The 14,003-nt window shown below is 38.6% G+C and overlaps 1 protein-coding gene across 1 annotated transcript in view; it reads right to left on the minus strand.

Moving 5' to 3' along the window:
* Efcab3 (EF-hand calcium binding domain 3) overlaps positions 1–14,003 on the minus strand; it is a 428,239-nt gene that overhangs the window by 358,453 nt on the left and 55,783 nt on the right. Inside the window, 5 exon segments of the mRNA XM_076935627.1 lie at positions 879–947; positions 2,071–2,214; positions 8,938–9,006; positions 11,080–11,223; positions 13,355–13,426. Of these exon segments, the coding sequence (XP_076791742.1) occupies positions 879–947; positions 2,071–2,214; positions 8,938–9,006; positions 11,080–11,223; positions 13,355–13,426 (498 nt within the window).

The following is a 14,003-nucleotide window of genomic DNA, read 5'->3' on the forward strand; positions in this document are numbered from 1 at the left end:
AATGGGACTTGGGTTGGCCAATTCAGCTGCCCCATCTGGCCTTCAGCTACTCCATCTAGCCAGGGATCCTCCTGTCTCCACTTCCTTGTTTCTGGGATTACAGGCATGTGTTATCATTATTCCTGCATGCTACATGCAGAGTTTTTTATGAGCCCTGCAAATCGAAGTTAGGTCCTAATTCTTGAGCTATGTTTCCAAACCCATAACAACCTGATCTGAATGAAATGTATTCATTTTCCAGAATACCTGGTGTTGTTGTTAAACAGGAAGTGTCATAAAATTTAGAGGTTTTGAGGTTCAGATTGGAAAACAAGATAAATTGGGACATTTTATCAATACTCAGAGCTGAACAACAAGCAAGCAAAGTGATTCCTAATGGTGCCAGAGCCCAGGGAGGCAGCTTGGTCGGTAGAGTGCTTGCCCAGCATGCATAAAGTTGCACATTCTAGCTCCAGTTGCCACACGGAGGAGGTGGGGACAAGGAGCTGAGAAGGTGTAGGTGTCTCCTAAGGCACTTGCTATACAAAAGTGAGGGCCAGAATTTGCATATCCAGTGCCCTTGTAAGTGCCCAATACGAACAACAGTGACCCACCAGCAATCCCAGTCCATGAAAGACTCAAGGGATCCCCAGATCAAAGTGGTTAGGAAAACTAGACCCATCAGTGAGTCAAATGAGAAACCTTGCCTCAGTATCTAAGGTAGAGAGCAATTGTGAAAGACATTCAACATCAACCTCTGGACGCTTGAATACAAAGATGCATCCACACATAATGCCAGCATGCATGCACATATGCATGCACACCTACCAAAAACTAAAGGCATGCAAGCCTACAAGCATGAAGCTTCTGTTTGCATTTTTTTTCAAATTTACACTTACTTTGGCACTCACTAAATACATCACTGTTGGCCAGTTCTCTGATGAGATCCTTAAGTGTTATCACATCACCTTTAGAACAAAAAGAAAGAATAGTTTTAATATTCTGATGAAAAAAAAAAAAAAAAACAGACCACTTGATGTTGTAAAGCCAGAATTGTAAAACATAAAAATAAAGAAGAAACCTGGCAATTATCTTTGAAAATATGGTAAGCAGACCTGTAAAAAGCTGTTATGGATATTTTAACAAATGTTACTTTATATGGGCTCAGTAAGTTATATTTATGAATATATGATATACAAATACATATATGCATACAATAACGATTTATGAAGAAAGAGGTCATGAACTGAAGAGAAGCAGGGAGGGGTGTATGGAAGATTTTGAAGGAAGGACAGGGAAGGGAGAAATGTTGTAATTAAAACACAGACTCAAAAATAAACAAAAAATAGCATTTCTTTTTTTAAAAAAAACAGGCTGAGCGAGCTCTAAGGAACAAGCCAATAAGCAGTACCCTCCATGACCTCTGCATCAGCTCCTGCCTGAAGGTTCCTGCTGTGTTTGAGTTCCTGTCCTGACTGCTTTCAATTATGAACTGTTATATAAAAATATGAATGGGGGCGGGAGAAATGGCTCAGAGGTTTAGAGCACTGACTGCTCTTCCAGAGGTCCTGAGTTCAATTCCCAGCAACCACATGGTGGCTCACAACCATCTATAGCGAGAGCTGGTGCCCTCTTCTGGTGTGCAGGCATACATGCTTATAGAATAGTGTATACTAAATAAATAAATCTTTTTTAAAATATGAATGAAATAAATCCATACCCCTGAAAAATAAAGAAATACGTTCCTAAAAGAGAAGAAGGAGGAAAAGAAATTAGCTGTAGCTTCTTGGACATTTCAGGTAAACAGCACCTTGTAAGTAAAAAGAATTTTTAAAATTTATTCTCTTTTGCCTTCTTGTGGGTCCCTTCTCCTACTGGATTGCCTAGGCCAACCTTGATGTGATGCTATTGCCTGGTCTAAATGTGGATTGTTATGCAGTGTTTAGTTGATGTCCCTGGGAGGCCTGCTCTTTTCTGATGGAGGGGTTAGGTCTCGATGGGGGAGAAGCTGGAGGAAGGGGAGCGTGGGGAATCTGCAATCAGGATGCCATACCTGAGAGAAGAATAAAAACGAATGAGGTGATTACTCACCTGAAGAAGCTGTGTTCTCTATCACCTTCTGAATATCACTGTCTGTTAAATGGATTCCCATAGCATTTAAAGTCTCCTTAATTTCAGAAATGACATTAGTATTATTTAAGTCAAAGTTGGTGTTTTCAAGTATCTCTTTCTCTCCTGGGAAGAGAGAATGACTTTCAGTTACAGAACCACAAAATCAGAAGAGAATTAACTCAGACAGACAGACAGACAGACAGACAGACACACAGACACACACAGACACACACACATACACACACACACAAAAAAAAAAAAAACCACCACTATGCAGTTGCCAACAAACATAACACTGAAACACTGGCTGACTTCCTCTAAATCAAAAATACAAAAAAAAACAAAAACAAAAACAAAAACAAAAAAAACCCTCTCCCTTACCCAGTGCTGTGCCAGAGACTGTGGTCAGCACACTGAAAGAGATAAAAGGCAACCATCTACTAAATAAGAGAAAAAGTTAGCATCTATGGTAGACAACTATGTCATTTGAAACATCTTCTAAATTTATCATCTTACCATAATTTGGTAAGATGATAGGGTGTGAGGTGAATATAAACATTGTATTCTTGAGGCTAGATGGGTGGTTAAGTAGTTAAGAACTCTTCCAGAGGACCCAGGTTCAATTCCCAGCACTCACATCATGGGTCACAACTGTCTATAACTAGGGATCTGACAACTCCTTTTGGCCTCCAAAGGTACTAGACAAGCACATGGTGCACAAATATACATACAGATAAGACATCAATACACACAAAATACAATACTTAATGATTCAAAACTGTATTTTTGTAGAAAAAAGAACAAAAAAGATAAACACTGTAATTACATCTATGTTTTGAAACAAAACCAGAAAGACTTCTCATATATCCAAGCTACTGAAGCACTCGGGATTTCACTTTTGCATTTAAATATTGAAAGGTTTCACATTTTTTTGTTGCTTGCTTGCTTGCTTGCTTGCTTGCTTGCTTGGTTTGGTGGTGGTGGTGGTGGTGGTGGTGGTGGTGGTGGTGGTGGTGGTTGGTTGGTTTGTTTTGGTTTTTTGAGACAGGGTTTCTTTGTGTAGCCCTAACTGGTCTGGAACTCACTCTCTGAAGTCCAGGCTGGGCTGGCCTTGAACGCAGATCCACCTGCTCTGCCTCCCAAGTACTGGGATTAAACACATGTACCATCTTAGCCCAGTTGTCATTTATTCTTTTCTATGACAAATATATAATGCTTTTCTAAATTTATTTTTTCCTTTGCCTACTCTGTTTTCCCAATATCCTCACTGGAAGAGGACCAATCTTACTTTCCATAGCAACCTGAAGTGATAACAGCATTGGTCCACAAACATAATGATGTCTATTCCTGGATATTTCTATTCTCATTTTGCCCTTTCTACCTTTCCATGCAATGGGATCAAATGACTTGATTATAAAAACTGTGTAGTATAAAGGTGTGAAGACACGAGTATCTGGTAGGCTTAGGCTTAGGCTTCTAGCAGCTCTTCTATTCAATGTTTTCATGTTTGTTCTTATATGTTAACATATCTACATCAAGCTTGTCTGGCTCTGAAAGGAAGCTGTTGATACTTTTATTGAGACTGTATTAAATACACAAATTCAGGGAAAGGAAACTGACATCTTATTGATCCAGAAAAGAGATATAATGGAAATTGCAGGTATGGTCACGCTGGGATTACAGGTGTGCACCACCCTACCTACTGAAGCAGGATGATTGTCTAGAGTTTAAAGACTGAGCTACATAAGATGGACCAGGCCAGCCCGGACTATGACATGACCCTGTCTCAAAGATAATTATGGAAAATTTTTCAGCCTCAAAAAATCAGGAATCTTGTCAACAACATAGATGACCTGAGGGGCCATTTTACTTTGTGAAATGTCAGGCCCAGAAGGATAATTGCTGGGTGTCACTTGTACAGAATCCAAAAACACTGTCATAGAAGCAAAGAATATGGTAATGGTTGTCAGGAGGAAGAAAGTTATGTTGGTCAAAGGGTAGAAAGTTATAGTGAAGCAGGATGAGTAAGTTCTGGAAGGCACAACATACCCAAACTTATGGGACACAATGAAACGAGTTCATAGGACTACTTCCCTTCATAAAGAAATTGGAGAATTTCAAATACAAGCAATATAAAACTGCACTTAAAAGCTATAGAAGAAGAAGAAGAAGAAGAAGAAGAAGAAGAAGAAGAAGAAGAAGAAGAAGAAGAAGAAGAAGAAGAAGAAGAAGAAGAAGAAGTAGAAGTAGTAGTTGTAGTAAACATACCCAAGAAGAGCTGATAGCGGGAGATAATCAAACTCAGGGCTAAAATCAAGAAATTAGAAACAAAGAGAACAATATGAAAAAGCAACTAAACCAAGAGCTGATTCTTTGAAAAAAAAAAAAAAACCAACAAGATAGACAAACGCTTGGCCAAACTAATTAAAAGGCAGGGAGAAGGTATCCAAATTAACAAAATCAGAAATGAAAAGGGAGACATAACAACAGAAATTGGGGAAATACAAAGAATCACTAGGTCTTATTTCAAAAGCCTATACTCCATAAAATTTGAAAATCTAAATGAAATGGATGATTTTTCTAGACAGATGCCACTTACCAAAGTTAAATCAAAATCAGGCAAACTACCTAAATAATCCTATAATAAATAATTCTAAGAAAATAGATGCAGTTATTAAAAGTCTAACAACAACAAAAAGAGCCCAGGGCCAGATGGTTTTAACACAGAATTCTACAAGACTTTCAAAGAAGAGCTAATACCAATATTCCTCAAACTATTCCACAAAATAGAAAGAACATTGCCAAACTCATTCTATAAGGCCACAGTCACCCTGATACCTAAATCACATAAAGACTCAACAAAGAGAATTTCAGACCAATTTCCCTAATGAACATTAATACAAAAATATTCAATAAAATACTCACAAACTGAATCCAAAAATACATCAAAAACATCATCCACCATAATCAACTAGACTTCATTCCAGGGATGCAATAAACAAAAATGATTCAATGCAATCCACCATATAAACAAACTTAAAGAAAAACAATCACATGAACATCTCATTGGATACGGAAAACCCTTGAATAAAGTCCAATACTCCTCCATGTAAAAAGTCTTAGCCCCCAAGGGTCTAGGTTAGTTGACCCTGTTGATCTTCTTGTGGAGTCCCTATTCCCTCTGGTTTCCTCAATCCTTCCCCCAACTTTTCTACAAAACTCCTGAGTTCCATCTAACGTTCAGCTGTGGCTCTCCCCATCTGTTTCAGGCAGCTGCTAGATGGCGCCTCTCTTAGGACAGACAGTATTGCTAGGCTCCTGTCTGCAAGCACAACAGATTATCACTAATGATATCAGGTATTGGTTCTTACTTATGTGATGGATCTTCTTAGGAGCTCCCAGAGACTGAACCACCAACCAAAGAGCATACATGGGCTGGGCCTAGAACCCCCGCACATTTGTAGCAGATGCACAGCTGCTACGTACATACAAAATCCAGTACTCCTCCATGTAAAAAGTCTTGGAGAGCCTCCAAGGATCCAGGTGTGCTTTTCATGTGGTCCCCCAACAACTAGAGTGGGAGCTGTCCCCGACTTTGTTGCCTGCCTGTGGATCCTGTTTCCCTAACTGGGTTGGCTTGACTGGCTTCAGTGGGAGAGGATATGCCTAGTCCTGCAATGCTTTGATATGCTAGGGTGGGTTGGTATGGGTGCAGGGAGTCTCCCCCTTCTCAGAGGAGAAGGCATTGGGGGGTAGGAGGAAGGGGATATGTGAGGGGCGACTGGGAGGAAAGGGGGCTGCTATTAGGATGTAAAATAAATAAGTTAATTAATGGAGAAAAAAGGGTCTTCAAGAGTTCAGGGATACAAGGTACATAACTAGACATAATAAAAGCAATATAAAGCAAACCAATAGCCAACATCAAAAATGAAATGGAAAGAAGCTTAAAGCAATTCCAATAAATCAGAAACAAGACAAGGCTACCGACTCTCTCCCTATCTAGTCAATATAGTATTTGAGCAATAAGCTGACTAAAGGGTACCAAGGGTATACAAATTTGGAAGGAAAAACTCAAAGTATTGCTACTCACAGATGATATGATAGTATACATAAGTGGCCCCAAAAATTCTATCAGAGAACTCTTACAACTTATAAACACCTTCAGCAAAGTGACTGGATAAAAAAATCAACTCAAAAAAAAATATAGTAGCCCTCTTTTATACAAAAGCTAAACAGGCTGAGAAAGAAATTAGTGAATCAACACCCTTTACAAAAGCCACAAATAATAGAAAATATTTTGGTCTAACTCTAAACAAGTGAGTAAAAGACCTATATGACAGGAACTTCAAGTTCCCATCTAAATTCCAACACAAATCTTTCCATATCTTGAAAGAATAATTCTCAACTTCATATGGAAAAACAAAAAAACCCAAGCTAGCTAAAACAATCCTGTGCAATGAAAGAACTTCCAGAGGTATCACCATACCTGATTTCAAGCTATACTACAGAGCAATAGTAATAAATACTGCATGGCATTGGCATGAAAAAATAGGTTGATCAATGGAATAGAATTTAAGATGCAGAAATAAATCCACACACCTATGGACACTTGAGAATTGACAAAGAAGTCAAAACCATACAATGCGAAAATGAAACCATCTTCAACAAATGATGGTGGACCAACTGCATGTCTGCATGGAGAAGAATGAAAAGAGATCTATCCTTATCACCCTGCACAAAGCTCAAGTCCACGCGGATCAAGAACCTCAACATAACTGGATACACCAAATCTCATACAAAAGAAATTGGGGAATAGCACGTGAGACAAATATTTGAACAGACTACCAATGGTTCAGGCACTACTATTACAATTAATAAGTGGGACCTCATGAAACGGAAAAGCTTTTGCAAGGCTAAGGACAACATCAGTAGGACAAAAGGACAAAATGGCAGCCTACGGAATGGAAAAAGAGCCTCACCAACCCTACATTCAACAGAGGACTAATATCCAAAATATAAAAAGAACTCAAAAAGTTAGATACTAACAAACCTAATAACCCAATTAAAAATGGGGTATAGCGCTAAAGAATTCTCAACAGAGGAATCTTGAATGACCAAAGAAATGCTTAGCATTCTTAATCATCAGGGAAATGCAATTCAAAAGGACTCTGAGAATCCACCTTACACCAATCAGAATGGCTAAGATCAAAAACTCAAGTGACATCATATGTGGGCTGAGATGTGGAGTATGGAGAATATTCTTCCATTGCTGGTAGGAATACAAACTTGTACAACCACTTTGGAAATCAACTTGGCAGAGTCTTAGAAAATTGGGAATAGTTCTACCCAAAGACCCAGCTATACCACTCCTGGGCATATACCCAAAAGATGCACCATTATACAACAGGGACACTTGCTCAACTATGTCTATAGCAGCTTTATTTGTAACAGCCAGAAACTGGAAGCAACTTAGATGTCTCTCAACTGAAGAATGGATGACGAAAATGTGGTTTACTTACACAATGGGATACTGTTCAGCTGTTAAAAACAAGCACATCATGAAATTTGCAGGTAAGTGGATAGAGGTAGAAAATATCATCCTGAGTGAGGTAACCTAGGCCCAGAAAGACATGCATGGTATGTACTCATGCACATTAGCCATAAAGAATAGGATAACCATGCTATAATCCATAGACCCAAAGAAACTAAGTAATAAGGAGGGCCCAAGGAAGAATGCATGAATCTCACCCTGAAGGGAAAACAAAATACTCATCAGAGGTAGATGGAGAGAGAAAACTGAGTGGGAGAGAGGGCAAGGAGGGGAATAAGGATAGCAATCAGGTGTTGGGAGAGAAGAAGCAAGAGAAGGCTGAGTGAGAATGGAAATTGGTGGGGACGCATCTCTGGGACTAGCTGGAGACCTGGGACAGGGAGGCTCTAGGGAGTCTGTGGAGGTGACCCTAGCTAAGATTCCTACCAGCAGAGGGATATGGAGACTGAAGTTGCCACCTCTTGTAGCCAGGAAATCCTTTTCAAGGGAAGGGAGAGGGACATCAATGCACCCACAAAACCTTCAACCCAAAATTTGTCCTGCCTAGAAGATATACAGGGATAAGGTGGAGCAGAGATTGAGGGAATGAATAACCATTGACTGCCCCAATTTGAGACCCACTGCATGGGAGAAATGACACTCTGCTATGCTTGCAGACAGGAAACTAGCATAACTGTCTCCAGAGAGACTTCATCCAAGCAGCAGATGGAAACAGAAGCAGAGAGACCCACAGCCAAATAGCAAGCAGACTGGGGAGTCTTATGAAAGAGTTGGGGATAGAAATGAGCAAGATGGAAGGGTTAAGGACACCACAAGAAGACCTACAGGGCCAACTACCCCGGCCCATGGGGGCTCACGGGGACTGAACTACCAACCAAAAGGTCCCATGGGTCACACAGAGACTGAACTACCAGCCAAAGAGCATAGGGGCTGGACTAAGCCCCCTACACATTTGGATCAGATGTGTAGTAGGTCTTCACATATGTCCCCTAACAATTGGAGCAGGGTCCGTCTCTGACTCTGTTACCTGCCTCTGGAGCCCCTCCCCCTAACTTGACTGCAGGGTTGGGCCTCAGTAGGAGAGGAAGCACTTAGCCTTGCTGAGATTGGATGCCTCAAGGTGGGATGGTACCTAAGGGGAACGTCCCCTTTTCTTAGGAGAAGGGGAGGGAGTATTGGGAGGAGAAATTTGTAAGGGCAGAATGAGGAAGTAAAGAGGGAGGGGGCATGATCCCATTGTAACGTGAATAAGCAAATTAATTAATGAAAATAAATAAATTCTAAGTAAAACTCACGTTCAAATTTTAGAGTTCTCAAAATATCTGCGATCTTGTTCACAAATTCTTCAACGGTAATTTTGCCTTCTGTAACAAAGAAAAGTTTAGCTGAAGGAAATGTTTCTAAGTACATTAGAATTCAAGGTAGCACTCAAATCAAGACTTTCTTCTCTCTTGTCGCTTACATTATCAGAAATATATAATTTTATTTCTTTCCAAATATTTATTGATTTTACAACACTCAGGATAATATATACTACAAAATAGCATCATTACAAAAACTATGACGTCAATCTTGTCTTTTTCCATTTACTTTCTACAATTTGATAAAAGAGGTCTTTCTTGTTAGAAGAATATCTGATCACTTCAACAAATAAAACCCTTCAGTAGCTCCTCAGTTGCAAACCTGTGAAGTACCAATCCTATTACAGGACAAGAAGAGGCTATATACCAACATTAGTTATATAAGCGTGCTAATGTTTAAGTAAAAGACTAGCAAACAAGATTCAGTGGCACACAAAAAGTACACTTTCCTTACTAAATATACATTCATTAAGGGTGATATAACCCTCACAAAATAAAATTGAATTTTAGAGGAGAGAAAAATCTTAGATACAATAATAATCTATAGTATACAAGCAGACATGTAGCATATCTATGGTATTAAATTTTCAAGGAAGGTGGTAGTTAGAAACAAAACTGTCCAGAAAATTCTCCTATAGGGCAATGATAATGGCTCTGATATCTCTTCCCAGCAATGGAAACGCTAAGACAATGGTAAACTACCTAAATTTAATCTCTCCACATGATCTCCAAAGTCCCATACAGAGCAAATAAAAGTCTATGCCTATCTACATCTTACAGCTAAGATGAAGAGCTTCACACATTTTATTTGCACATAATGGAGAAGGTTAAAAAAATCTAGGGCCAATCAACCACAGAGCCCATATCAAAGTGAGAAATCAGGTGAAAATCGACTAGAATCTATCCATGAAAGTCCTGTATTAAGTAGGGAACAACTAGAAACAGGTCCAAGATCTGAAGGATCAGAACCCTAATCTCTGGGGAGCCAACACATCAGGTTTTAGATTTCAATGCCTAGGACCAATAATGGCAGTCTAGAAATGGTACTGCCTTTCAGTTAGAGAACAAACTCTGGAAGAAAATAGTGTTTGTGGGTATGGAGGAAGAATTCAGTTAAAGATTAAGTCCCTACCAAATAGTATTAAATGTTGGAAGAAAGAGTCATCTCTCAAAAAAGGATGCTATTATTAAAGTACTTTTTTGTTATCTTGGGAATTTTGCTTTCTTTGTGGAATAAGTTCCATTGTATTTCTCTGTATTACAATGACAATCCTGTTATTTTGCCATCTTTTAGACAGTGCAAAATAATATTTTAACTTCATTCTCAACTGGGCCTGAAGAGATGGTTTAGTGGTTAAGAGTGTATATTACTCTCCCAGAGGAGCTGAGCTGGATTGCCAGCACCCAGTGTCACTCAACTCACAACTCCCTGTGACTCTGTTCCCACTGATCTGATGCCTCTGGCCTCTATAGTCAACACTACTTCCCATTCTCTCTTTCTTCTCTTTCTCTCTGTCACATGCATGCACACACACTTAGAATAAACCTTGTTTAAAAAAACCTCTCAGTACATGTCTCCATGTGCGTTCTCCTAAATATTTAAGAATTTAATAAAGGCAACACTCAACTATACCTGTTACTAAAATAATGCAGTTACCTTATACATTAATAAATATCTGCTCCTCTGAGCCATTACAGAATACAGAATTCCCTATCATCCATGAATAACATTATGATTCAGCTTCTGATGGATGAGCACCTGGCTTGGTGTTCCAGGAACCCACTTTACTCTACAGACACAATTCTTGTTAACACAGTTCATAGACAGTCAGTTCACAAGATAATCTAACTTCATAAGTGCCACCACTGGCTTCCCACAGGGACAGGATGGCCGTGGATTCCCTGCTTAATTTGGCTCTGTGGAGCTCTGAATTGCCATACCAGTAGGAGAGTGTGACCAGCCATCCCACTGCAGTTTGTACAGGATTACCCTCCATCCTCTGTGCTCCACCCAGGCATTCCTCTTTCACCTGTAGAGAACAATCCATTTAACATAGATAGATTAAAAGTACAAACCATCCTCTGGAATATGTTTTAATACTTCAGTCAGTATGGCTTTAGCTGAATGAAGGTCATTATTTGACAATAACTTCTCCAAGTCAAAGACATCAATTAGATCCTTCTCGAGAACTTGGGGAGTGGCTAGCAGCAGCTGTGTGACTGTGGAAAGAGACCAGGAGAGAATGTGTCAACAGCAGACATCATGCACCACCCACCACTTGACTCAGTTTGCATAAAACAGTGGAACAGTATATGAAACTTTGAATATAATTTTAAAAACAGGAGCTAAAAATTACTAAAACTTTAGCACTAGACACTGTTCAAACCTCTCACTTTAACTATTTAATCTCACAATAATCTTTGGCGTGATCATTATTATTCTCATTTTTCAGATGAAGAAACTGAGGCTAGCAAAATTAAGTAACTTGGTGAAGAGTACATTGGTAATTATGTGGTAAGAACAAGACTTAAGCTCGGGCAATACAGCTCCAAACCTAAAGCTTCTAACTACCATACCTTTTCAGGCAGACACATTGGATAGTCAAGCTATCCCTTTTGCCATTAACCCTTCATATGTGGTCTCTGAGACCATCAAGGAGCTTTACAAATAACCTTTAAGTCAACACTACATTGCATTGTTTAGCTTAAGGCTGTGTTGATGGAACAAAATAGATGATACAACAAAAGAGTTAACCTGATGGATTAAATGCAAGCTTGCCACTAAGTTGTTCTAAATTATCAAAAAATACAGCTCTTGTGGGACATAATTGGCAGACTTCAGTTGATACAGGAAGCTTCTTCTAGCTTTTTCTCATGCTGACCACAACTGAGAATACATATAATATATATGTGTATATATATATATATATATATATATATATATATTATATGTGTGTGTATACATATATATATGAATGACTAAAATATTATACATACATATATATATATATATATATATATATATATATATATATATGAATGACTAAGTTAGACTAAGTAGAAAGTGTGGCTGGCTAGATATGGGAAGGCAAACAACTCCAGCAATAGAATCATATTCCACTTATTATCAACTACGAAATGGTAAGCATTTTAATAGAAGTGGCATTTACTACCCAGTTTGTAACCATGAATCTTGACTTTCAGCCTGACAGGGTTATAATCACCATGGAAATACATCTCTGGGTAGGTCTGGGGAGGGGGGAGTTCAGAAAGATTAAACTGAAAAGGTAAGACCTCTCCTGAATGTGGGCTGTGCCATCCCATGGGCTAGGGTCTTGAACTGAATAAAAGGACAGAAGCAAGTAGAGCACCAGCTCAGTCCTCTCTACTTCTTGGCTGTGAACTCAGTGTGACCAGCTGCCTCATGTGGCTACTGCCATGCCTTCCCCACTGTGATGGACTGGATCTCAAATGACTGCAGGCTAAAACAATCCCTGCTTTCCTCAAGCTGATCTTGTCTGGTATTTTGTCACAGCATTAAGAAACGTAATAAATATAAGAGATGATAACAAAGCAGATAAAGGTAAAAGACAGATATTTATAAGCACCTAAAGACTCAAAACTCAAAACTCTCATGTTTCCTGTCTTTGAATCTCATGGAAAATGAACATTGGCAAACTACAGGATAAATCATAGCAAGGAAACAAAACAGATTCAGGAAACACACGAGTCACAGAATAGAAGTAAAGATTTAAGTCTCAAGACAAAAACTAGCTGAATAGCAGACAGAAGAGGAAATTTCAAACCAGAACATCTAAGGACATAAGCCTGCATATGTTAATAGTTTTGTGAGACCTGAAAACAATAAGAGATCTATAAGAAAATATGGAAGTTATAAAACAAGATGAGTTGAACATGGTAGTGAATGCTTGTAGTCCCAGGTACTGGGAAGGCTGGGGCAGGTTATATAACAGGTTATATAACTTAGTGACTAAAAACCAATAAATTACATATTTTAAAGAACCAGGTATATGGTTATAAATTATTTATCAATTAAAATCACACATCTGGGAACTAGAGATATGGCTCAGTGGTTAAGAGCACATAGTGCTTTTGCAAAGGATACAAGTTCAGTTCCCATTACACATGCTGAGGGACTCACAACCACCTGTAATTCCACCTCCAAGGGACTCAATGTCTCCAGCCTCAATGGACACCCACATGGCCATGCTTATCCACATGTACACACACACACACACACACACACACGTCTTTACACATCTAATGTAAATTTTCATCGATTATAAAGCAATTTTCTAGTCACTCTCTTGAACCAGAAGTGTTCACGTACCTAGAGAATCTTTAAAACTTGGAGTATCTTTCATTTTCATAAAGAAATCTTGTAAGTCTACATCCATGTTATCTAGAAGGTCAAAATCAAACAAATTTGACATTAAAAAAAACCTTGTATTAATCAGTACATGAAATTAAGATTCTAATTCATGACAACTATATAAAACTCACTTTACTTCTCTCAAATTACAGAAACTATTTCAATAGAACTTCTAACAATTTTATATGACTTATTCAGTTAATATTAAATAACATTTTAGTTTCCTATATATGATATTTTACATGTACTAATTACTTTAATCTTCACAAAATTACATGTTTGTGCATTACTAGTATGCCAGTATTAAAAGACAAAAACAAAGAGAAGTTAACTTGTTCAAATGACAAGATCAGGAAACTCTAGAGATAGATAGTCACTTAAACTCTAGAGATAGTCACTTAAACTCTAGAGATAGTCACTTAAACTCTAGAGATAGTCACTTAAACTCTAGAGATAGTCACTTAAACTGATTAGGTCTCATTGGAGGAGTGGCAGTGTTAACTATAGGCACACACACACACAGATGAGTGTCAGTGTAGACTACATATACACACACTGGTGAGTGACAATGTTGACTACATATACACACACTGATGAGTGGCAGTGT

Source organism: Arvicanthis niloticus, chromosome 6 (assembly GCF_011762505.2).
Source record: "Arvicanthis niloticus isolate mArvNil1 chromosome 6, mArvNil1.pat.X, whole genome shotgun sequence".
Classification (NCBI taxonomy): domain Eukaryota; kingdom Metazoa; phylum Chordata; class Mammalia; order Rodentia; family Muridae; genus Arvicanthis; species Arvicanthis niloticus.